The following is a 22,906-nucleotide window of genomic DNA, read 5'->3' on the forward strand; positions in this document are numbered from 1 at the left end:
AAATGGACTCTGCGAACACTTAACTGTAGAAATGGCTTGTTTACATTCTGTAGGAATTTTCAGAACGGTTATTCTAGTGCTCTTAATGTACAAATATATGTCTGGTGGTTCCTCAGCTGCTGAATTAGAACCCCAACAATTGTTTTCAGTGGTCTGAGCAAGACTCATTTAAAGGGGCCGTGTAGTGGTGTTGTAGATTTCTACTTTTATATTAAAGTGTATTCGTAATTGTATCACTGTTATTTCTAATATTTTGAAGAACTTTGTTTTATGTGTAATTTGCAATTATATATGAACATGAAGACAGCCATATATGCTTTATGCCTACTTGCTGTCTGCTTCCTGTTTTGCAGTGCTACACAATGGTTGTGCTTTGCCGCTCCTCATTATGAAGGCCCATGAGCCACCCAACAAACAAAGCATATCCACCCTCTGTATGGCTAAGATCTTTTCTGAACAGTGGTGTGTTATACCTAATTGTACTGGCTATTGCTGACCTTTGACTATGCTCAGTCTCTGGCTTTATTACTTTGAGTCCCTGACCTGGAACAAGCATGCAAGAACCAGAGAGAAGTCAAAACTCACAATCTTACTACTTGTGGTGGGCCAGTGACTCCAATACTACTGAAGACACTAGATCAGCATTTTCAGAATGAGACTTCACAACTGCAACCTCCGTATGTCTTTAATACAGGGTTCCATTAAACCAGGGGTAGCCAAACTTCAGCTGTTGTGGAACTACAAGTCCCACAAGTGCCTCATGGGATTTGTAGATTCACTACAGCTGGAGGGGTACAGTTTGGCTACCCATGCTTTACATGTATAGGTTGATTTACGCTGTCAAAAAACAGAACTCCCTCTAGTGGTTAATCTCCAAATCGTTATGTGGAAGAGCAAGCATTTACAAATGTAAAAGTCACATCACAATTTTCAAAAAACGTTCCAAAAATGACAGGGCTGAATTTACAGAAATAGATATGCAGTCAGATAGACATTGTACTAACAACCCCTGACTTTCTTAGTTCATTTTCCTGTTACCGCCCTTGTGCAGCAGATAATAGGCAAATATTAGTCACAAATCATAACGTGCCAGGGTACACAACTATGAAGAGATAAAAAAAAAGGTGTGAGATTTCTGTTCGGGTTTAAGGTAAATACTGCTCGCCGGCAGGAGTGTGTGCTCCCACCAAACAAACAGGCATATAGTAAAGGAAGAATCCGGCTGCACGCCGTCCACGCTGAATCAGTTTATTAAATGTCCACCCCCTCTGACATGATTCACCCAATCCTGAGCTTAGTCCTAGAGATCTCAGGATTAGGTGAAACATGTCAGAGGGGGCGGACCTTAGGCAGCACCCTGTGTCACTGACACATTTTTAATTAACTGATTCAGCGTGGACTGCGGCCAGATTCTTGCTTTAATATATGAAGCCAATCATTAGAAGACACCAATGTACAAAGATCAGTATTTAACAATGGCCCTGTGTGGTTCACTATTGAATTTACTCAACATATATGCAAAGTATGAGCTTACATATTTGTTGAGAACTAACTGAATCTATTGTTTAGTGTGATGATAAGCCTGACATGGTTTACTATCACAAAGTAAAATGTGCCAAGAGTGATATGTTTGTGTAGATTACCATGTCCCCATCGCTTCTTTATCCTTGTGCACAGTGTCCGTCTTCCCACAGAGTTTAGTGCTCTGTATATGAGAATCTGCCTTCCATGTAAGTATCCAGTAATGTTGGCCTAGACATGCTGCAGGGTAGGGAGGCTGAAATGGCATAGCATTGAAGTAGTCTTCTGCCATCTAGTGGTCATCCACTGTGGCTGGGAAGACATCACAAGTAATATACTACAAAATCTGCTTGCAGTGAATGAAAATGCCATCTTATACTGACTGTGGTTCTTCTTCTATTTTCAGCTTTCTAGAAAAAATTGAGCAAGTCAGACAAAATGACTACACACCGACAGATCAGGTAAGGCCCACCGTCACATTTAATCATTGAATGTATGGATCAATAGGGCTTATGTTGATGGCATCAGTTTGAGATACTTCTGAGATGATTCAGAATTCATTAGCAGGTGCAGTTGACCTCGTTCTGATCTGCATTTGACCTGTTTTCAAGTACATTTTTCCATTGTCCTAGACTTGTATTAAATGCAAACCCATTTAAAGCAAACAATTTACAAAGGTCTTTAGAGTGAATACAGTATGTTAATGCATCCCAGTAGTAGTGTTTTGCTTTTTTGGTACAAAACATAAAATACGTAACTACTATCTTATCTCAGAACAATTTAAAAGCTTTGTTCCCCTCTGCTAACTACTCAGACTTCATTTCTGTATCGTCCATTGATAGACACAGCTTTATTAAGCACCCAAAGACTATACTGCCGCTAACAGGAGTAATGGATAGTAGGCACAGAGAAAAATAAAAGCACTTTAAGGCTATGTGTCCTCAGAAGAATAGATGTCTCCTTCCTCTCTGCTGTATTTTTCACTTAAGTTCTACTATCAACTGCTACTGGTAGATATTGAAAATCCTGGAATTCTCCCCAGTTAGCCATCAAGTGCAGAATTTCCCAGTTAGTATACTGGTGTTCTCTCTGCAAAACGCTTGCAGTTGGGTGACATTGTGTTCCAAAGGCACAGGACTCCACTATTCAGGTCAGGACAGTTATCTGGGGATTTCTTGTTGAGTGGTGGGACCAGAAATGTGGCAGTTCACTTGACCCCCATCTTTGAAGATTTCACTATGCAAGTGTGTGCAGTTGGCTATTCTTGGAATTGGAATTTCCTCCAGTCAGCCAAGAAGGGTTAATTTTCCCAGTTTATTTATTATTTTATGTTCTCTCCTAACACTTCGGGGTCTAGTTAACACAGAACTCCACTTTCAGGTCAGGCCAATATGTATATGGTGTTCTGGAGTTATCCAGCCCAGAGCTGCGGCAGGGTTCCTGTCCCCATCAATGAAACCTCAATCATGTAACTACTGAGATACTGTAACTACTGAGATACTTGTGTGATATTTGCTGCTGACTGGTCATTTGTGAGGGGTTAAAGTCTCCTTATACTACTGACTTGCCTTCTATTTCATGTAATTAGCACGCTGGCCATATGGAGGAGCCCTTATCTTTCTATCTTGGGCTGTACTTTCTTTGATGCCCACAAGTGGGAACTGTTTGACTGTGCTGCAATTTTAACTTGTCTGCCTTTTCCTTAGGATGGCTCAGCACCTGATGGTGACGTAGCATTGTAGAGGTTCAAGCACACACAGGGAAGCATGCAACATCTTTGCTTTTTCCATCTATTTGTAACTACTGGTGATTCAGATCCTTACAAATGCATCACATAGATTCCTCTCTATGATTCAGATGCTGCAACAGCAGCACAGCCCCTTCTGGGGTTTTTGTATGCCCACCTGCAGGACGTTGACCTAATGTGGCCATATAAGATCAATGATGTCACCAGCATCCTGCCACTTAGTTTGCATTTGGCTGCGGGATGGGGAATACCCCAGTTGATTGGGCATGCACTGATACCTAATTTCTGGGTTTGGATGAGCTTGGGTTCGATCCAAAGTTAAGCTCATCCCTAGTCACCAATGATTTGTGCTCTTTCCTGTGGAAGACAACCACTGTCAATTTGTGGCTCATCCCTTCAGCCTTGCCTCAAAGCTGAAAGTATTCAGAAAGATTCAATGGACCCCACCTCCCCCTTTCTGACCATTCATCCAATCTGGGTTCAATTTGTGGTCTAAAATAATGTCTATCCTTTCATGGGCCGAGTTTCATGTACCAGCAATTGGCAAGGTTCTAATATACAGGGTGGAATACTGGCGATAGAGGAATTCGCTGTAAAATCCTTTTTATGGAGCTCATTAAGGGACATATCTCTTTTCACCTTTGCATTGCTTGCTACAACTGAACAGGTATGAGGTTGGAGAGATTATAGCCTGAAGGGGGCTGGCGCTCAGTTTTCTCTGTGCCTAGTGTCCATTTCTCCTGTAGGTGACAGTATAACCCTTGGTTTCTTTATAAAGCTGTGCCCTCAATAGAATCTGAGAAAAGTATTTTAGGGTGAGCACAAAAATCCCATTATTTTCTCCAGTTCCTGTTTATACCAAGCCCTGCACCGCTGAGGAATTTGGGAATCGTGACTCTGCCCCGTCCAGGGAAAGGACTGCTTAGAGGCACGGATACAATAATAATTTATTATTATATAATTCTGTAATATTTTGTGCTTTTAAAGACTTGTCTGTGACCAATTTTAATATTTACAGGACTTATTAAGATGCAGAGTTTTGACATCAGGGATTTTTGAAACGCGATTTCAAGTAGACAAAGTAAATTTCCAGTAAGTGAACTTTTATAAAGTAAGATTTTAATAAGTTGTATTGAAATTGGTTTAAATATAAAGTGGAACTTCAACCAAAACATTTGTTCTAGTGTTAGATGGAGTCAGGAAGGCTTAGAACTTCTTCCACGTTTGTATTGCTGTCTGTGTCCCATTGAGGAGATTCCCCACATTTGCTGCACCAGAGATAGAACAGGAAATGAGTGAGGGGAAGCCCCATCTCTGACACAGTTACCAGAGCAAGTTTTAGTTTTTTCTTTCAATTTGTCCTGGTGACAATGGTCTATGACCGAAGGTGTTGGTGAAATTCTGTGAAAAGGAAAAGGTCAGTAATCAAGCAGGATGAGGTTCTAATCCTTCTCCACGCTATCCAAAGCTAGAAGACAAGTTTGGGCTGAAGTTCCACTTTAAAGATTCCTGATTGACTATATATTTTGTTGTAACTAATACAAGCGGATAAACAAATGAATCCAAATACTGTTTGTGGTCAGATTATCTTTCTGAATTCAAAATGATTGTTATAGATATTATTCAAATGGTGTCAGCAAATAGGAATTTGGGCTGCTATACATTCTACTGTCACTGTACACCACTAAGTCTGACCTTCATGTTTATTTTTCCCCATTTATATTGCTGATGATATGCAACACTTTGCAGACATTTCAATATAAAGGGAATTAAAGTTAAGCTTTTGTTTTATATACAGGCAGTCCCCGACTTACGGACAACCCGTACTTACGAACCGAGGTCGTCAGTTATCACTCAGTGTCACAGACTTTACTGCAGTTCATTGTAAAAAAAACTTTGTACAATGAACTGCAGTAAAGTCGGTGACACTGAGTGATAGCTGCATGCGCCGGCGGCTGCCGGTACATTTAGGAGAACTGTGGCTGCAGCAGCCTGTATCCCTTCAAATACCTGCGCCTGTGTTGGCGGGGACACAGACCGCTGCATTCCTCTGCTGCCCCCTGTACCTCCGCTGCTGTCCCAGCTGGTTCCTCCTCTTCCCCCGGTCCATCCGCTTCTCTTCCCCCGGTCCGTCTGCTTCTCTTCCCCCGGTCCCATTCTCTTAGCTATTGCTCCCAGCATTAAAGTAAAAACAAAAAAGTTTAAAAAAATTAAATTAAAAAGACAAAACAATTAAAAAAAGTTAAATAAAAAATGCAAACAAATGAAATAAAGTTTTATAAAATAAAATAAAAAATAGAAAAAATCTTTTTTTTGGTGTCATTTTAAATAAAAGTTTTTTTTTTATTATATTATAATCTTCTGAACAAGGGGAACAGACAGCAAAACAAACGTGACCCTTCTCTATGCTATCCAAAACTAAAAAATGTTGTTTTTTTGGTTGGAGTTACACTTAAAAAATGTACCTGTTCCGACTTGCATACAAATTCAACTTAAGAACAAACCTACAGTCCCTATCTTGTATGTAACCCGGGGACCGCCTCTAGTTATAGTAGACGCACATTATATTAATGCCGCTATGATAGATATAGAAAATAGAGAACGATCTGATTATGGGGACATCAGAAAATTTGAGCCATTGAGGGATTTTTGGTAGCAACATAGGAAACAAATAGCTTTTTTTAGGGGTGGGGGGGGAGCAGGGACATCAAATGCATAAAAGAAGGTGTGATCTGATTTGCTGTTTTATCCACTATTCTGCACTCACAAAATAGTAGCTTTAAACTGATTGTTATGTACAACATAAATACTTGACATGTAGGTACCGTGTTTCCCCAAAAATAAGACACTGTCTTATATTTTTTTTGGCTCAATAAAACACACTAGGTCTTATTTTCGGGGTAGGTCTTACTTTTTTTATGTATAACAATCCAAAGTTAATACAAATCCAAGTTAAATAATCCAAAATGGCAAAGTTAAGAATAGGGTGATCAGGGGTGCCATACCTTTCCAAGAGCAATTTGGTAACCAGAATGAGGGAAGCGCACGTTCACTATGGATTCCTCACAGGTGGCGTGCATTTGGCATCACTCCGCCTGTGACGCGAGCCGGCGCTATAGAGGAAGCATCGGCTTATGCGGCTCTGCTCCCTCCGCTTCGTTGGCACCGCTGATTCTCTCCCGCGGCTCTTCAAGTTCCCCCTTATGCCACCACCGGCCCTGGGAATGGTCACAACTAGGTCTTATTTTCAGGGTAGGTCTTATATTTTAGCAATTCCCAAAAATGGTACTAGGTCTTAATTTCGGGGTAGGTCTTATTTTCGGGGAAACAGGGTATGTGTATCCTAGAACAGTTTCCTTTTCCTTCTGACAATGTTCTGTGTCTTTTCTTTTTTACAGTATGTTTGATGTAGGAGGACAAAGAGATGAGAGAAGAAAGTGGATCCAATGTTTTAATGGTAAGATTGTAGGTGATTTCATAGAGAATAAAGAACACATTACACATGCGATTCTTCATCCATAAAAGTCACACAGTGCCATAGTTGTACATGTATGGATGATCACAGCACTACGCAGTCATCTAGTAATCACCACAATAAAAGTCATTGAGGTATTGAGTGGACCTGGGAGTCCAATCGATTCTTTACAATGTCACGTCCCATTGTGTACGTGGCTAAAGTTTACCAGTTTGGTCTTTGAATTCCCAGTAAAGTTTTTTGCAATGATTCTACATTAAATTGCAGTGCATAGGCTGTATATGGTCTTGAAATGTGATCCGATCTTCATCCAAGTCATAATCAGAAAGATATGGCAGTGCAAAATGCTGGACACGTTTTTGTGTGATCTCACAATTGCCATTCCCTGGTGTAAATATATAGATTAGTCCATTACCTACACCCCTAGTTATTCAAAGATAACCAGAATGGGGCTTTAGACAGGTTTGGACACAACCTTTCACATAACGTAAAATTCAATTTTATTTCCTACAAACTTAAAAATGTACATTACAATTTAAAGAAAAGCACGATTAAAAACAAGATTGGAGCAATAGCCTCCATACAAGTCCATTAATTTACCTTATACATATAGCAGACAATTAAGAGTACATCAGCCAAAACTGTTTGTTCAAAGAGGCAAGTTGAAACAGTCCTATATTGGTTCTCAATGCGTTTCGCCTTTTCAAAGAAGGATGTGAACCCTTACGTTTATTAACTGATGGAGCATTTTATGTTTGCAATTATCCCACCCACGCCCATCCCATTCTGTAGTTGCTTTTTAGACATTTGGATGCTTTTTGCACCTTCCTGTAGACAAAACTGTTTTAGTTATGACTAATTTTGGTTGTCTGGCATAGGGAGGCCTTGTTTCAGGTCACCACAGCATTTCCATAGGATAGAGGCTCCCTAACTTTACTATGGTGAAATAGGGAATGACTTTTGTGGGTCATTCTGCAGTTGTTTTGGTGAACATTTTGAACTGTAGATTACAGTTGCTGAGAAATTCTGCTGTTGAATTCCCTCACATGGCTTGAAATACATTGGCCTCTGTAGTAACTTCAGGCAATCCAGACCCTGAGACAGCATGGAAATAAACCACTAGGCTTCAGAAATGGGATGACATTTTGGTATAGTGTTTCTTGTGGTTTTGAGTGAAGGTAACCTCTGATTTTTGGCTTTTTTATATACTCCGTTTTCTTTGTTCAGGATTTGACAGGTTTGGTTGAAAACTGTAAAGATTTATAAAAGATGTTTAACAGGTCTTATAGGGTCCCCTCATGTCTGTGTTTGATTTGGTTAACTGCACCTCCACAGAGCCAATAAACAAATGTGTGGGTTTATTTTATTTTACTTTGCTTGAGCTGTGTATAGCGGTTCAGATGTCACACACACCTGAAATACCTGACTCATTTACTGACATATGTAAAATGTTGTGCTAGTCATTAATTCAATCAAAGTAATTGTTTTTCTAATGACTAAGATGAAAAGCATGGAACCGTTTTGTTGCAGTGTATATATAAGTGCTTGCCACCTTTTCCTGCAACTACAGATGTGGAAACATTTAATGTTGTCCTTATAGCTCATTGAAAGAAATGCTTCATTCCTCCTGAAAAGTGGTGATATGGAAAGCAATTGTCTCCTGTATACCTGCATGCCTTTGGCATGTCCTAGAGGAGAGGAAAGTGTGAAAAGAGATGCATTTTTGCTTTTTCTACAAAGATATTTGGAAAATGGCCTGGACAGATCTGTTGGTACCCCTAGCAAAATATTAACCATTTCGCTGCCAAGGACGTACGTCGTACGGAGCTACAAAAGTGCTTCCAGCTGGCCAGCTCAGTACGCCGTACGGACCTGGCATTTACAGTTCTACTATAAGCTGATGGTCTTATAGTCAGCTTATAGTAGAACTGTTCAGCAGACTGTCCCCTTTAAATTTATAGCTGTCATCAGCGGCTCACAAGCCGCTGATGACCGCTATTTAAAAAAATACCGGGGTCCCCCTGCCGGCACCGCTGCCGCTGTCATCTCTCTTCCCTCCTTGGAGCCATCCCAGATAGAGATGAGAGACTCCATGGATCCCCACTGCTTGTAGGGTCTGTGGCAGCGGGGATCCGTAAAAAAATCACCGTCGGAATCATAGTGATATTTCAAAGTAACGGTTTTCTGTCATTAGTATCACATGTCTTCAATCTTTAGTCAGTCAGCCTATTTAAATGGTGAAAAGTGGTCAGTCTGGTGTTTGGTATCATTGTGTGCACCACACTGAACATGGACCAGAGAAAGCAAAGGAGAGAGTTGCCTGAGGAATAAAGGAAATAAAGAAAATGATAGACCAGCATGTCAAATGTAAAGGTTATAAGACCATCCCCAAGCAGCTTGATGTTCCTGTGACTACAGTTGCAATTATTATTTAGAAGTTTAAGGTCCATGGTAGAGCAGCCAACCTCCCAGAACATGGCCACAACAGGAAAATCGACCCCAGATTAAGCAGAAGAAGAGTGTGAATGGTAGACAAAAAGGCAAGGAAAATTTCCAAAGGAATACAGGGTGAACTTCAAGGTCCTTCAGTGTCTGTGATTGCACCAACCATCACTTTTTGAGTAACAGTGAGCTCAAAGGAGGACTCCACTGTTTAAAGAAAATCATTAAAATGCCAGACTGGATTTTGCTAAAATGCTTCTGGGAGAATGTCCTTTGGACAGCTGGGACAAAACGGAAGGTTTTTGGCAAGTCACGTCAGCTCTGTTCACAAACAAAAAAATGAAGTTTTCCGAGGACAGAACACTCTACCTACTGTGAAACATGGAGGAGGCTTAGTCGTGTTTTGGGGCAGCTTTGTTGTGCCCGGACACAAGGATGCCTTGTACCTGTGAAGGGCACAATTAAATCTTATCACTCCAGAATGCCTTAATAGTTGTATTTACTGTATAGTGTCAAGAAAGATCTATCTTACTCGCAGGCACTGGGTCCTCCTACAGGACAATGGCCCAAGACACACAGCTCAAAACAAAACATTGGATTCACACTATTCTGAAGTAGCCTTCTATGAGCGCTGATCTGAATTCTATCAAACATCTATGGAGCAGTTTGTTCAAGACTAGTGGGCCAAACTAGCTGTTGACAGGTGCAGAAGTCTCATTGAGAGCTCCAGTTAAGAGTCTCTTCATTTTTGGCCATTTCACTTTTTCTGTTTTATTATTTCAAATAATTTTTAAACCACCAAATTAAAAGCCAAGTTGGATTTTTAATAAATATGAAATAAACAATGATGGATGACAATTATTTGGTCAGTTTCAAGTTATTTCAGAGAAATTTGTGGGTTCCTCTTTTTCTCATGGAAGGGTACAAATTTGTCCATGTCTGTATGTGTACATGTATGTACAGCAAACTCTCAGTTATCCGGCACCCACGCGGATTGGTAGGTGCCAGGTAATTGTAGTTTCTGGTTGCTTGAGAGTTAATAGTAACTTTCAATCAATCATTTCCCACCGTGCCTCTGTTTCCCCCTGCAGCCCCATTCACCTGCCGGCTAGCTTCTGCAGCTGACAGGTGAATGTAAGCGGCCGGAAGCAATAGCCAGCTTGCTATTGGCTATTTCAAATTGCAATGGCCAATAGCGGGCTGGCTATTGAAGCCCTGTTCACTGAGCAAAGGAGCGTACCTGAGAGACAAAGTTCTCTCTCAAGTCAACTCCTCTGCTCAGTGGGCGGGTGCAATAGCCAGCCTGCTATTGGCTATTGCAATTTGAAATAGCCAATAGCAAGCTGGCTATATCTCCCCATTCTGCTGCTGACCCCAGAATCTGGCCACCGGCCAGCAGCAAGATGTGAACAAAGAATTTTGTTAGCAACTAAATAATCAAGGAACCAAAAAATGTTTTATGTGCAATAAGCCACCAGGAAAAAAAACAAGGGTTTTTGGGCGGGGGGGTTTGCTGTTTGCTTGAATGCCGGATAATGGAGAGTTTACTGTACATCTAAACGCTTTTATGCCAGTTCTTGCGGTTGGACAATATTGTAGAAAAGATGATTCAATGTCAACATGTTCAGATTTAATGGAACTTGCTTTTTAACTGTGATACTCGATGCCCCAAAACAAGGACTAAAGACACCTTAGTACTTGAACAAGACATCTGTGGCGTTCAGAACTAACATGTGCACACCTATAGGTGTAGAGACTTGGTTTGCTTTATTTAAACTATGAAGCTGATAAATGACACATATGTCTCTTCTGCCCTCTTTTCTAGATGTCACAGCTATCATTTTTGTAGTTGCCAGTAGCAGTTACAATATGGTCATAAGGGAAGACAATAACACAAACAGACTACGAGAAGCACTGGACCTGTTCAAAAGTATCTGGAACAACAGGTATATCTAAAAGTCTATTCCTCTATTATCCTCCAGGTTACCCGAGGCGCCTCCCTGGGCCCAACACACACATAATCTTTATAATGCATTTTGCTAGGGAATTTAAGCAGTGGCCTGGAATGCTTAACTGAATAGGACATTATCAGGTCACAGCAGTTAAACTGCATTAAACAAAATCCACAGTGCTAAGTTAAGCTAGCTTTTTTATTTCCCAAAACTACAAAGCACCAACATATTATTATGCAGAGCTCTCAGGACTATGCTAAATCATTGGTACAGGCTCTGCCCATGAGGAGCTTAAAACCTAATGTCCATGTACATTCACTAGGGCCCGTCTGGTTGGATGCCAATTCGTCTGTAAATATGTCTGCATTGTTGAAGGTAATTGGAATATCCGAAAAAGTATTCTAATATGGGCAAAGTGTACTAGCTACATGTAGATGGTGCGCCTGCTGCGACCCAAGAGATCGGCTTAGTCTATAGGAGAACTAGAACCCCCCTCTCCAATACGCCATTTTAATATTTTGGAATCGAAGGCCTGGGTCTGTATTCTGTGTACAGTAATTATAGTAAAATGTAACAGAAAAAGATGCAATTTGCAGTTTGACCACTTGGTGGCAATAGACAGCAGATAAGCGAATCCTGGGGACTTTAATGAGGGAAAACAATTCTCCGAATAATTTGCTGATCACCAGGGAAAGTATTGTATGTTACCTTGCAGATGTATTCAGACCCTGGGCCAATCCAACCAACCCTGCACACTGAATTTCCACTGTGTATTCATTTTATTTTAAAATCCTGAAACTGGTGTAATATAAGTGGGGGAGGTCTGTGCCAGCTTTGCACACTGAGTGATTTGAGCCTATTCATCCAGCAGATTTTCTACAGTTGATCCTGGTTAGCTGGGTAATAAATATAGCATCAATTATTTTTTGCCACCATCACACTTCAGTGTAGGTGTTTTTTGGGGTGTAAGCAGTGTTAGATTTGTGCATTTGTATACATATAATCTTGAACATTGGATAAAGGCATTACTATCGTTTATCACAGATCCTTTTACCATATCACAGTTGGGTCACTATCTTGCCTTTTGGCAAACTCCAGACATGCATTCACATGCCTTTTGCTGTGTTCTTTTGTTGCACAGTTATGGCTGCCTGGTGCACCTTTACTGCAGTTTAAGCCGCAAACCTCTCTATGGCGTCTCCCACAAATCTTCCTGCTTTCTATGAAGAATTGTGAAGGTCGGCTTTTCCAGGCTGCATCTGACTCCTGATAATTGAGCCAACATTGCTCACTCAAACACTTGGATATTGTTTTGTCCCTTATTCTCGATTTATACAATGTATACCATATCTATGTATCATTTATTACTCCCATATTAGTAAATCTAGCACTCAAATAATAAGCATTACAATTGTATAGACATGTTCTGTATTTGTTCAAATGTTTAGTACTGCAGCGCCAGGACGATTCATTGTCAGCACTTTATTGTCACTGTGGCAACAAGATACTTGTTCTGGTGTGGGCGATCGCAATGCGGGCGGTGCCATTGACTTAAATGCACTGCCATGCTCCCTTCCGCCCTGGGATGCGATACAATGCGTTCCAGCAACTAACCACTCTGTATATGGTGTGAAAAAGCCCTAAATCAGACACAAAATGCAAGGTCCGCTATTAAATTGCCTCCTTCCCCTTGCTAAAACACTGTTTTTAAATGTGTAAAAACACCTTACCTTTCCCCTGGCTTCTGCCCATAGCACCTGGGGAAGGGTGATATCATCCTCCTTCCTGCACCATGGGAGCCGGAGTAATATATTATAGTAATGTACAGTATCTAGTTTTTCATTTTAAGTCAGCATTTCAGTAATTGCAGTCAGTCCAAGGTCTGCTTTACCAAGCAAATACACTGAGTGGCCAGATTATTATGACCACCTGACGTTTGTAGGCAAATTAGCTATAATTAGCTATAATTTCGCGCTGAAGTTGCTAGAGGGCCAGACCATTATAAATAGGGAAGCAGGTTGTTTACCACGACAGTAGAAGTGATTTTTTTCTGAAGATATGGGTAAACAACGCGATTTAACAGCCTTTGAACGTGGGATGATTGTTGGCGCTCGGAGCCATGGAGCGAGTATCAGCAAAACAGCAGAATTTGTTAAATGTTCAAGAGCAGCTGTTGTTGTGTTTAAAGACTGGACTGTCAGCCGAAAATCTGGGTCTGAACGTGCGAATTGTGGCCGTCAGCGACTAGTCAATGTTAGGGCAGAACGGAGAGTGGCAAGACTGGTACAAGACAACAGAAGGGCAACAGTGCAGTGTCAGATTCCTCGCATCACCTTTCAACATCTCGTGGAGTCACAAGGCGGCCCAACTAAGTCATCTCGTGGAGTTATCTCGTGGCCCAACGAAGTACTGATGGGGTGGTCATAATAATCTGGCCACTCAGTGTATATGTCTAACTTTACATTGTAGAAGGAGCGTGCTTACTCTGTTACTGGGCCAGTATTTTTGGAATGTGTTCGTTTAACTGACTTTCTAGATTTCTATTTGAATAATAAACCACTTTAAAAAACTTGATAGGTGGGCTGTATAAGTCTATGTTGTAACAAAATAGGGGTTATTGAAGAAAGCGTTTATTGTTTAAGCAGTAATTTAAGAGAGTGACAAGGGGTTTGCCGCACTGTATCAAATCTAGCTTTAATTTTTTATGTGAAGTGATAGATTGCCACAGTGACCACATATCTGACGCACCTTAGTCTAAACCAGTGGCGGTCAACTCGCTGACATCAGCAAAGGGACGCAAATAATATTCAGTGTATGTAATGCTACAGACTGTCAGAGGCAGTGGACATACTATAATAGATAGTCCGAGACTGAGGGCATACTACAGGAGATGATCAGATGCAGCAGACATGATGCAGATATGGTTGGAGACTGGGGACATACTGCCGGATACAGCCAGAGGATCGGGACAGTGCTGTAGTGGACAGCCAGAGGATGGAGACATGTTACAAGAGAGTGCTAGAGATCATGGTCATTGCAGGCCCTATACAAATCCATGCTTTCACCCTTAAGAATGACTAGTGCTACTTTTTATATTTCTCTCAACACAATCCATTATACAGATTCAGAGAAAACATACATAAAAGGAGATAGGATAGCTCGGATAAAGGGCAACTGTGAGAGAAATGATTTATCTAGCAGAACCAGTCTAATGAATGTTTTCTTTCTCTGGTCCTTAGTAAACACCTAGGCAGGGAAAACACTGACTATTGCTTGTGGGGGCCCAAGGGCCACACAGTAACTACCTTGGACCACAGGTTGGGCACCAGGGATGTTGGCTGTCTTACACTACACAAAATCATAAACCATTTAGGGCCCGTCTATGGATAGTACAGGGGTATGTAACTGCCTCCCAGTCAGCACTGTCTTCGGTATTAAAGAACTATAAAAATACATCTTTCTTGTTTGCAGGTGGTTACGAACTATTTCTGTCATTTTGTTCTTGAACAAACAAGACATGTTGGCTGAGAAAGTCTTGGCAGGAAAATCAAAAATAGAAGATTACTTCCCGGAATATGTGCGCTACACTGTACCTGATGATGGTAAGCACATAAAGGGTTTGTGTACATGGAGATCAATGGCACTTACATGGGGAATATGGCAAACAAAGGACTGTGTACACAGTTCCTTAGCCTACAGAGTTCATATTGAGGGCTGTGTGTTTCGGTTGAGAGTGAATATACAAGTCCTGTGCTGTCCCAGCTCCTATAGCGAGAGCTTTAAAGTAAACATGCCCTGAACATTAGGTTATGAGGGTAACATTATAGGACAAAACAGCAACTGGAAGATGTTTATTGAAAGTTCTGCCCGAGGGCCGCCCCTTCTGAGGGTGGCCGGATTCTTCCCTTGCGCTGTGCCGGTTTGGTTAGTCAGGACGCGCTCCTGCCATTGAGCACCTGGCTGTCTTTCTCCTGCCAGAGCCTTGGAGCAGTGCTTTATTTCTATGCCTTGCTGTTACAGTGCTCTTACTTGTTGCTGTGCTAAGCTCCTTGTGCTCCTGAACAAATCTCTGTAGTTTATTAAAGGTTGCACATTGAATAGTGGGTGAGCGACCAGAGTGGAGCTGACGTCATTTGTATACTGGTATTGCCTCTCTGGGTTCAGGCTCTACTAAAGAGCTCAGGAGAGGAGCAAGAAAAGCAATGTATGCATCTTATGATGCTTGCATTCTTCCTGCTATGTTTTCTTTCTTGCTTTATGTTCACGACTTCAGCATAATGCAATATATGGCAGTAAAAGGTCCAGAGGCTACCAGTTTTTACAATATAACTACCTTATAGCCCTTTAATGGCTTAATCCTCTGTGTAAATAGCCAGTTAGCAAATGCAGGCATTGTAACAGAAATGTAATGAAGATTTCTCTGCTAACATTGTATCTCATGCTTCACATTCTTTTCTTATAGCGACGCCAGATGCAGGAGAGGATCCCAAAGTGACGAGGGCTAAGTTCTTTATCCGAGACGAATTTTTAGTAAGTAAAGCTGATAAATTGAACATCGCCCTAGCTAATTTTGTTGTCGGCAGTCAACAAGCCAGACTTTTCTAATAACATGTTTGTCAGATCCCAGCTGAACTTTTAGTTTAAATCCGCTAAAAGCATTTCAGGTCCATCAAAAGAAAAGGTGTGCAAAGTCTTATAGTCTTTTGTTTTAGAAAGCAGGTACAACCCAAGTAGAAAAGCCAGTCCTCTACTAACGTGTTGCAGAGAAGGGCCCATGTTCTCATGTGGGAGCAGTGATTTCTCTGCAGGGGTCTGACATGATTCAATTAGCAAAGCTCATGCCCATTGGAGAGCTCTAGCACTGACTCAGAAGGGAACAATGGTGGAGCTCTGCAGAGAGACCACTGCATCCACACATAGAGCAAGGCTCATTCTCTGTGCCAAGCCTGTAGGGGACAGACTTTTCTACTCAGGCTGTAGCTGAATATGTTTTGGTGCTTTTTTTTTTTTTTAAATTAAACTTCAATTTTTAAAACTTTTTTAACTTAACTGTATTGTTATATCAAAGTGATAAGTCCCCTATGTGATAGTATAGTGCAAATGACAGGTTATTTTCAAGGGAACATCAGGGGTCTATCAGACCTCCATTGTCGCCCTAAAGCTAAACAGGGACAGATCATGCTCAGTTAGCTTCTTCCCTGGCTGCGGAGGTCAGGAAATGATATCACTGAACCCAGAAGTGTTCAGAGCTGATCGCTTCCTGTGTCATTCTTCACAGTAGTGATCAGTGAATGAATGTTTGCTGACCATCCTGATTTACAGCCACCTGAATCACCTCCACAATAAAGCAGACAGCTTCCTGTGAGAACAAACTCTGTTTACATGTTTGTGCTGCTGCCGATGTATGCCTTACATGCATCACAGGTACTCACAGGTCTTACCTTTCCCCACCGCTGCTGTGATGAAAAGAAATCGCCACTGGATTTCTGAGCCCCTGTCACAGAACAGTATGTAGCATGTCCGTACTCCTGATGTGTAAGTTTCTTTCTGGATTAGTGGCTCGGAAATTATAAGGTTCAGCATGATAGCCAGGAAACTTGTATTTCTCGTTTGTTCACTGGGGGAAACTGCTCTTCTATAAATAATCACCTACTGGTTATATTACTACTGCCAGTAGTAGGATACTAGGCGCACAAGAGGTGTCCTTCTTGGTGGTTAAATTCCCTTCTACAGTTGTGGGCCTAGTGTCTAGGAGTTAGGACATAGAATTTTTCTCCTGTTCAAGTTTATTTGTTTATTGCTTCAAGCAAGTCGCTGGCTGGAAGAAAATTAAGGATAATATAGATACTAGTAGTCTCCCAAGGTGCAGCTTTTGGGCACATGCAATTCCTTGCTGAGTGCGGGTTTGGCTATCATGGCCCAATCTTGTGTGGGCATCCTGTGGGGTTTTTTTACCCTAGGGGGGCACATTTGACCGACTTGCCCATGTGCATTCTTAGTTTTGTGGCAGCGCTCTCCCCTGCTGCTAGCCGGGAAGTTGTTTCTACCTCTGCACTGAAAAATTGAGATGATGGATGCCTGCACAGCTGAGTAGGACCACCTGGTCATCAGTCCACTTGTGGTTCTTGAAACCTTGCTTCCCATCAATGTGCTGAAACTTACAGTGATCCGATGGACATTTCTTCTCTGGACGCAGTTTGTCTGAAGGGACACCCTGTACAGATGCAATCATACAATGCTGTGGCATATGTAAACCATCAAGGGGAACAAAGAGCAGAGTGGCAGCACTGGTAGTGTCCTCCATCCTGAATTGGCCAGAAAGTCATGTACTGGCTCTGTCCACATTGTACATACCAGGGGTAGAAAATTGGCAGGTGGCCTATCTCAGTCAGCAAGAGTGGGCCAAATCAACAAATCTGCCAGTGAAGAAGAACACCAGATGCCAATCTTCTGGTGTCACGTCTCAATCCAAAGCTGGACAGGTTAGTAGCAAGGGATAAAGATCCTTGGGCAGATACAGTGGGCACATTGGGAGCCTTGTGAGATCACTACACTTGCCCGGCCTGTTGTAGCATTGCTGTGGAATGTCCAAGTTGCTTAAACATTTGTGTAGAATTCTTCAGATTCAACATCTTAACCCAGCATAGAGAGAGAGATGTCCTACCTCAAACTGTGTTTACTCCATGTGTAGCCATGAGGAGTTGTGCCTTTGATTTACTTAGTGTCCCCCCCTTAAAGAGGCACATTGTATACCTGGAGGTTATATGCTGTGCCCCCCAATGAATGCTGGGGGGGTCTCTTATCTTGCTCTCAGTGTCCTGTTATCACACCCTAGAACCGCATTGACATTTGTCTCATCTGGAGCAAAATCTTTTACTAAATGAATTGTATAATGTTCAATGAATGTATTCGAGAGTATTCTGACAGCTTTTAAAACATGATGTTTTCTTTTGTTTGTGCAGCGGATAAGTACGGCAAGTGGAGATGGAAGACATTACTGCTATCCTCATTTTACCTGTGCCGTAGACACTGAGAACATTCGCAGAGTTTTCAATGACTGTCGAGATATCATCCAGAGAATGCACCTCCGCCAATATGAACTCTTGTAATCATTCTCACTGTGGAGCCTGTGGTTTTAAATCCTTTGCCACTTTCTGTCCTTTTCCTCTGTACTGCTCCACACAGGGTGGAACATCCCTACAGCGCACTTTTTTTCTAGGCTTCTTTGCTTTTAATTTTTTTTTAAGCAAGAATTTTCTTTTTGTTACCAATGTCTCATTTTCCTTTTATGAAAGAGGGCAGCTTGCATCCTTGTACTATTTATTTTTTCACAGGACACTTATTTTTTAACCATTCCTCTGTACAAGTGCTGCTCACTCCCCTTACTAAGGACCCTATTGTCTCTTTCTGGGCATAGATTTTGGCTACGCCTGCACCTTTAGTGAATTTAGCACTTCTCACCTACGCAGCCACCTGTGCAGAAGACAGGGCCATAAGCCATTCCTAAGTTCTTTAAGGTAGTAATGCCCCAGACTGTCACTTCTGCAGCTTTTCTGTAGGTAAAACCCCTGTACACCCCTTACTGCTAGGCTGAGCATGCAGTGGGTAGGTGCTTTAACTTACTCTACAATGTTTGTCAGTTGACCAATTAATTTGAAGTAGGGCATATTTGATGACAAGTACATACTGCAGACTTACTGTAAGCACAACAGGATGATTCAGTAAGCAAATAGGTTTGTGCAAAGTACAGCAAGCCATAGCAACTAATCAGAATTCATCTCGCTGATCTGATTGTAGTAAACTGAAATCTTATGGGGGTAATTGCATTTTGCACATCATCATCGCTTTATATTGCTTTACAGATTGAGCCAATGAGTGCATCTTTTAGTATGTGCTGCATTTGTGGCCAATAGGAAAGTCAGGATAGTCTGTTTTATATAACAAAGGTTCGTGTTCATTTGAAAGTGCTATCCCTGAATATCAAGTCTACATTTACAGGACTGTGTGTAGGCAGAGATGAAAACATCTATTTTTAGATGAGGGTAAGAAAAAAATAGGTCCCTGGAACCCCGTGTGTGTGGAAACACAAAACTGTATGTGCACCACACTTCTCTTGTTATAACAATGAAGCTCAGGTTTACCCTGGCTTGGCATCAAGGCAGGATAATTCTGATGGTGTGGTCCAGACAAGCAGTAGATGAGATGAGACGGGGATCTATATTGCAATTCATGTGGAAAATTTGAATACTCAACAATGATACTGCGAGCGTGATCTAGAAGAGGTGTATTGACAGGCAATATCAAAATTCATAGTTAATATAACAGACTGCACCTTTTAATGTTTATAAATATATGTATATTAGGGAACGATAGGCCAATGGACACCACCCTATTAGAAGTCAGGGTGACAAGCACTGATTGGGGGTAGTGTGCTGTAGAAAAACCTCTTCCAGTGAGGAGGGACAAGCATTTGTTTGAGCAGTAGCTTTGCTTTAAGTGGCTCTCTGAACAAGAAAGGTTACCATTCCACTAAGCCTTTGGCTACCTCTGTTCTTTAGCTTTTTTTTTTTTTTTTTACCTCTTATGGGCTCAAGCCTTTGGAGTGTGTACCCATCTTTTAGATGGCACTATGCTCAGACTTATTCCTGTGTGGATTTTATTTTTCTTTACCGTGACACTGAAGAGTACTTGATGGAGGAAATAAGGAATAATGCACTTTGTATCTGGTTACAAAAAAAAAAATGAAAAAAAAAAGAGTAGATGAATTTACACACTATGTAGCAGCACCAGAGATATTTATTAATGTCACAGATCTTTGCAGTGGTGAGTTGCAGGTCAACTGAGTGACCTCGGCTCTAGAACACCGTCCGGTGGAGGAAGGGAGCTTGTGGGCCATTGCAGAGCAGCGGCTTGCAGGCCTCCAGCGATGCTGAGTTTAAAGCACGTTCCAGAATCCGTACATAGAGTAGGTTGATGAAGAGGCAAAGTCAAGCATTTTTTTTGTTTTTTACATTTTTATGGTATATTGTGGCTAAGTGTTTCTGCACACCTCAGGCATTCAAACTGCAGCTGCTTTCAGCCTCTCACGTCAAGGCAGAAAATAAAAAAAAAATGACCACCTGCACCGATATTATATGCTCTGTCCACAGATGATCTTTTTAGCCTTAGATCATTACTGGGCTTTAGTCCTTTATAGAAATTTTTTTTGTTTGTTTTTTTTTTTATTTTGTTTAACTGCTGGTTTATTATAATGTACAGATGTAAAATGTAATATTATTTTGTACAACTTTATTGAAAAAAAATAATACTTGTAGAAGATCTTTGTGCCTTGATTATGGCTGTACCTGTAAAATGAGCTAAGATGTAAGTATGTTTTTGATTGCGCTGTACAGCTTGATGTCAAACTTGCCTGCAGCTGTGACTGCGGGTAGGAACTATCTGTAGAATTTAGTTTTTTTCTGGTTTATATAAAAAGAAGGAAATGCTCTTTAGTACAAAAAAAGAAAACAACAAAAAAAAAAAGTATAAATTATGCAAATTAACCACTTACCTTTACAAGTAAGGTCCTACAATGACCAGTTGTTGCAGCAAACATGCCTTTTTTTTTTTGTTTTCCTTCTGTTTTTATGTGCAGGCACGGGGAGGAGGTGAAGAAGACTCAGCTTTAAAACAAACAAAAAAAATCTATTGGAATCCATTTCTTTGTTCATATTTACAGCCTAGTGGTGTTTTAGTGGGAACCAAGGAAACATTTTTTTAACATTTCTTTTAGGAAACCTTTTGATCATATTTGCATGGATCCAACATTCCCAGTATTGCCACAGAGATGCTGTCAATGTTACCTGTGGCAGCATCAGTTTAGGCTTGCTCCATTTATGGCAGCAGCGGATGTTGTGTAAGCCTATATAGCACGACGAGGAGGGTCAAACAAAAAAAAGGTGGAAATCTTTGTCTAACCTGATAAATTACAAGATGACATTTTAATTTCTCTTTTAATAAAGAGACACATTAGAAAGTTGATTTATTTTAAATATTATAGAATTGATATGTGTGACTATTTCTCAAACTTGAATAATTTATGTAAATGTTCTCTAAAGAAGTTGTGGTACAATACTATATATAAATATATATATAATATAAATATACAAAGCAAGAACTGCTGTAGCAATAAGGCATGTCCTTTTTAGTAACTATTACACTGCTTTATATTTTATACTTAGGTGTTTTATGTATGTGAGTCTAGATGACCTGTGTCCAAGATAACCTGTACATTGTCTACAATTACTGTTAACAGCGGTAAAGACAAGCCTTTCTAGACAACATCACTTAAGATTTGTTAAATAATGTCAGTCCTCCAATTGCTGCCTTCCTATCCACTTGCGCAGTGGAGGTGCCACGCGATACCTTCAAGACATTGGACACAGTTAAATTGCTTACGGTTGTCTTCATGTCTAATTTACAATTGTACAAGACTCTTGGAGAGACTTTGATCATGTTTGTGTTGGAGCCCCATATTGAAATCATCACTGTGTGGCTCATATTAGGCCACAGAGGAATGAGTACCAAAGTAAAGAGAGGGTGGACTGCATGGGTATGAGCAGGGATGTGTCCTGCATCCTACAATGCTAAACCCAGTAATTATTCATTGTTCCTCTGGCCATGCCCCCTAAAGAATGAGGACTGCTTGTCTGTAGGGAGACCTGTACACTTTATAATGGTGAGCACTTTTAGTTTTTTTGGGTCTGTCAAGCTCATACCAGCTATTCCGCCCCTCACCTCCCTTTATGCCATTCATTTTGAAAAACTTGTGGTAAGAACACTTGCCTGTCTCATTAAGGCTCAAGTTTTATCAACCATAAAAAAGGCAAACATAATAAATATCATAGACAATCATATTTATTTAAAAAAGTATCACATCGAGCATTAGGTTGGCCTGAGAAGTGAAATTTCAAAAACCACAGAAGGGTAAAGTGTCCACAGGCTGACCTGAACCACACAGGGCACAGCTGTATGGTCCTGCAGGGGATATGGCTATCAAATCAATGAAGGAATTTTCTTTCTTTAATGTACAGGTGACAGTCACATATTGTACAGGTACATCATTTAATAAATATATATTTGGTAAAATGTACTGGTCTATTCTAGAGAACAAAGCAAACTAGTGGTTTCCATAAGGTGTGGCTTGTATATGAAACATGCCTTCTTTACACTGGCTTTTCCTTGGGCATGAAGAAGAATTTCAAAGCTTTCATTAGTGGCAACTGGAACACTAGGTAGAGAAACAGCAGAATGCTTGCTACAGTGTAGATGTAGATAACCGTGCTCTCTGTTGGAAGGAAGCATTTTTCAAGTGCAAAGTCTTCAGCTGTAATCAGTCCCTGGGGGGGGGAAACAAAATAAGAAAACCTTAGAACATCCCCTGTCTTCCATAACCCAGGAGAGCAATTTCCATCAAACCAAAAATGTCTTCTAACAATTAAGTACACAATCCAAAAGTCAACTGGTTTTCCAGAATGTACTAAGCAGATATATTAACCACTATAGATATAATCAGGCCCGGATTTCCCACAAGGCCACCGAGGCCCGGCCTCAAGGCGGCAGAGCGCAGAGGGGCGGCAGCGGTGACCTTGTGGGGAAGTTGCGGGCGCCGGTGTAAGGTGTCCGGCAGCCGCACACTACAGTCCGCTGCTGTGCAATCACGACGGGGCGGCCCGAGGCTCCGCCCACCGGCTCCGTAGTGTGCGGCCGCCGGCCAATCACGGCGCAGCG

At 41.2% G+C, this 22,906-nt stretch overlaps 2 protein-coding genes across 3 annotated transcripts in view; one reads left to right on the plus strand and one right to left on the minus strand.

Annotated features, from left to right (window-relative positions):
* GNAL (G protein subunit alpha L) overlaps window positions 1-19,105 on the plus strand; it is a gene marked incomplete at its 5' end in the record, with an annotated part of 59,903 nt that extends 40,798 nt beyond the window's left edge. The window contains 7 exons of the mRNA XM_018556827.1: window positions 1,928-1,982; window positions 4,287-4,360; window positions 6,667-6,725; window positions 11,011-11,131; window positions 14,609-14,739; window positions 15,600-15,667; window positions 18,100-19,105. Of these exons, the coding sequence (XP_018412329.1) occupies window positions 1,928-1,982; window positions 4,287-4,360; window positions 6,667-6,725; window positions 11,011-11,131; window positions 14,609-14,739; window positions 15,600-15,667; window positions 18,100-18,246 (655 nt within the window). The remainder of the gene's footprint in view (window positions 1-1,927; window positions 1,983-4,286; window positions 4,361-6,666; window positions 6,726-11,010; window positions 11,132-14,608; window positions 14,740-15,599; window positions 15,668-18,099) is intronic.
* Window positions 19,106-20,140: 1,035 nt separating this feature from the next.
* Window positions 20,141-22,906, minus strand: part of MPPE1 (metallophosphoesterase 1) — a 32,765-nt gene continuing 29,999 nt past the window's right edge. The window contains exons 9-10 of one of the 2 annotated variants that reach the window (XR_001941252.1): window positions 21,423-22,515; window positions 20,141-20,799 (exon numbers count right to left, since the gene is read on the minus strand). Coding sequence is in view for 1 of the 2 variants with exons in the window: in XM_018556858.1 (XP_018412360.1) it covers window positions 22,342-22,515 (174 nt within the window). In the remaining variant the exon portion in view is untranslated. Of the gene's footprint in view, window positions 22,516-22,906 lie in introns of both variants that reach the window. The other variant, XM_018556858.1, reaches the window with a different exon arrangement.

The sequence above is a fragment of the Nanorana parkeri genome, unplaced genomic scaffold (genome assembly GCF_000935625.1).
Source record: "Nanorana parkeri isolate BGI_ZX_2015 unplaced genomic scaffold, ASM93562v1 scaffold255, whole genome shotgun sequence".
Classification (NCBI taxonomy): domain Eukaryota; kingdom Metazoa; phylum Chordata; class Amphibia; order Anura; family Dicroglossidae; genus Nanorana; species Nanorana parkeri.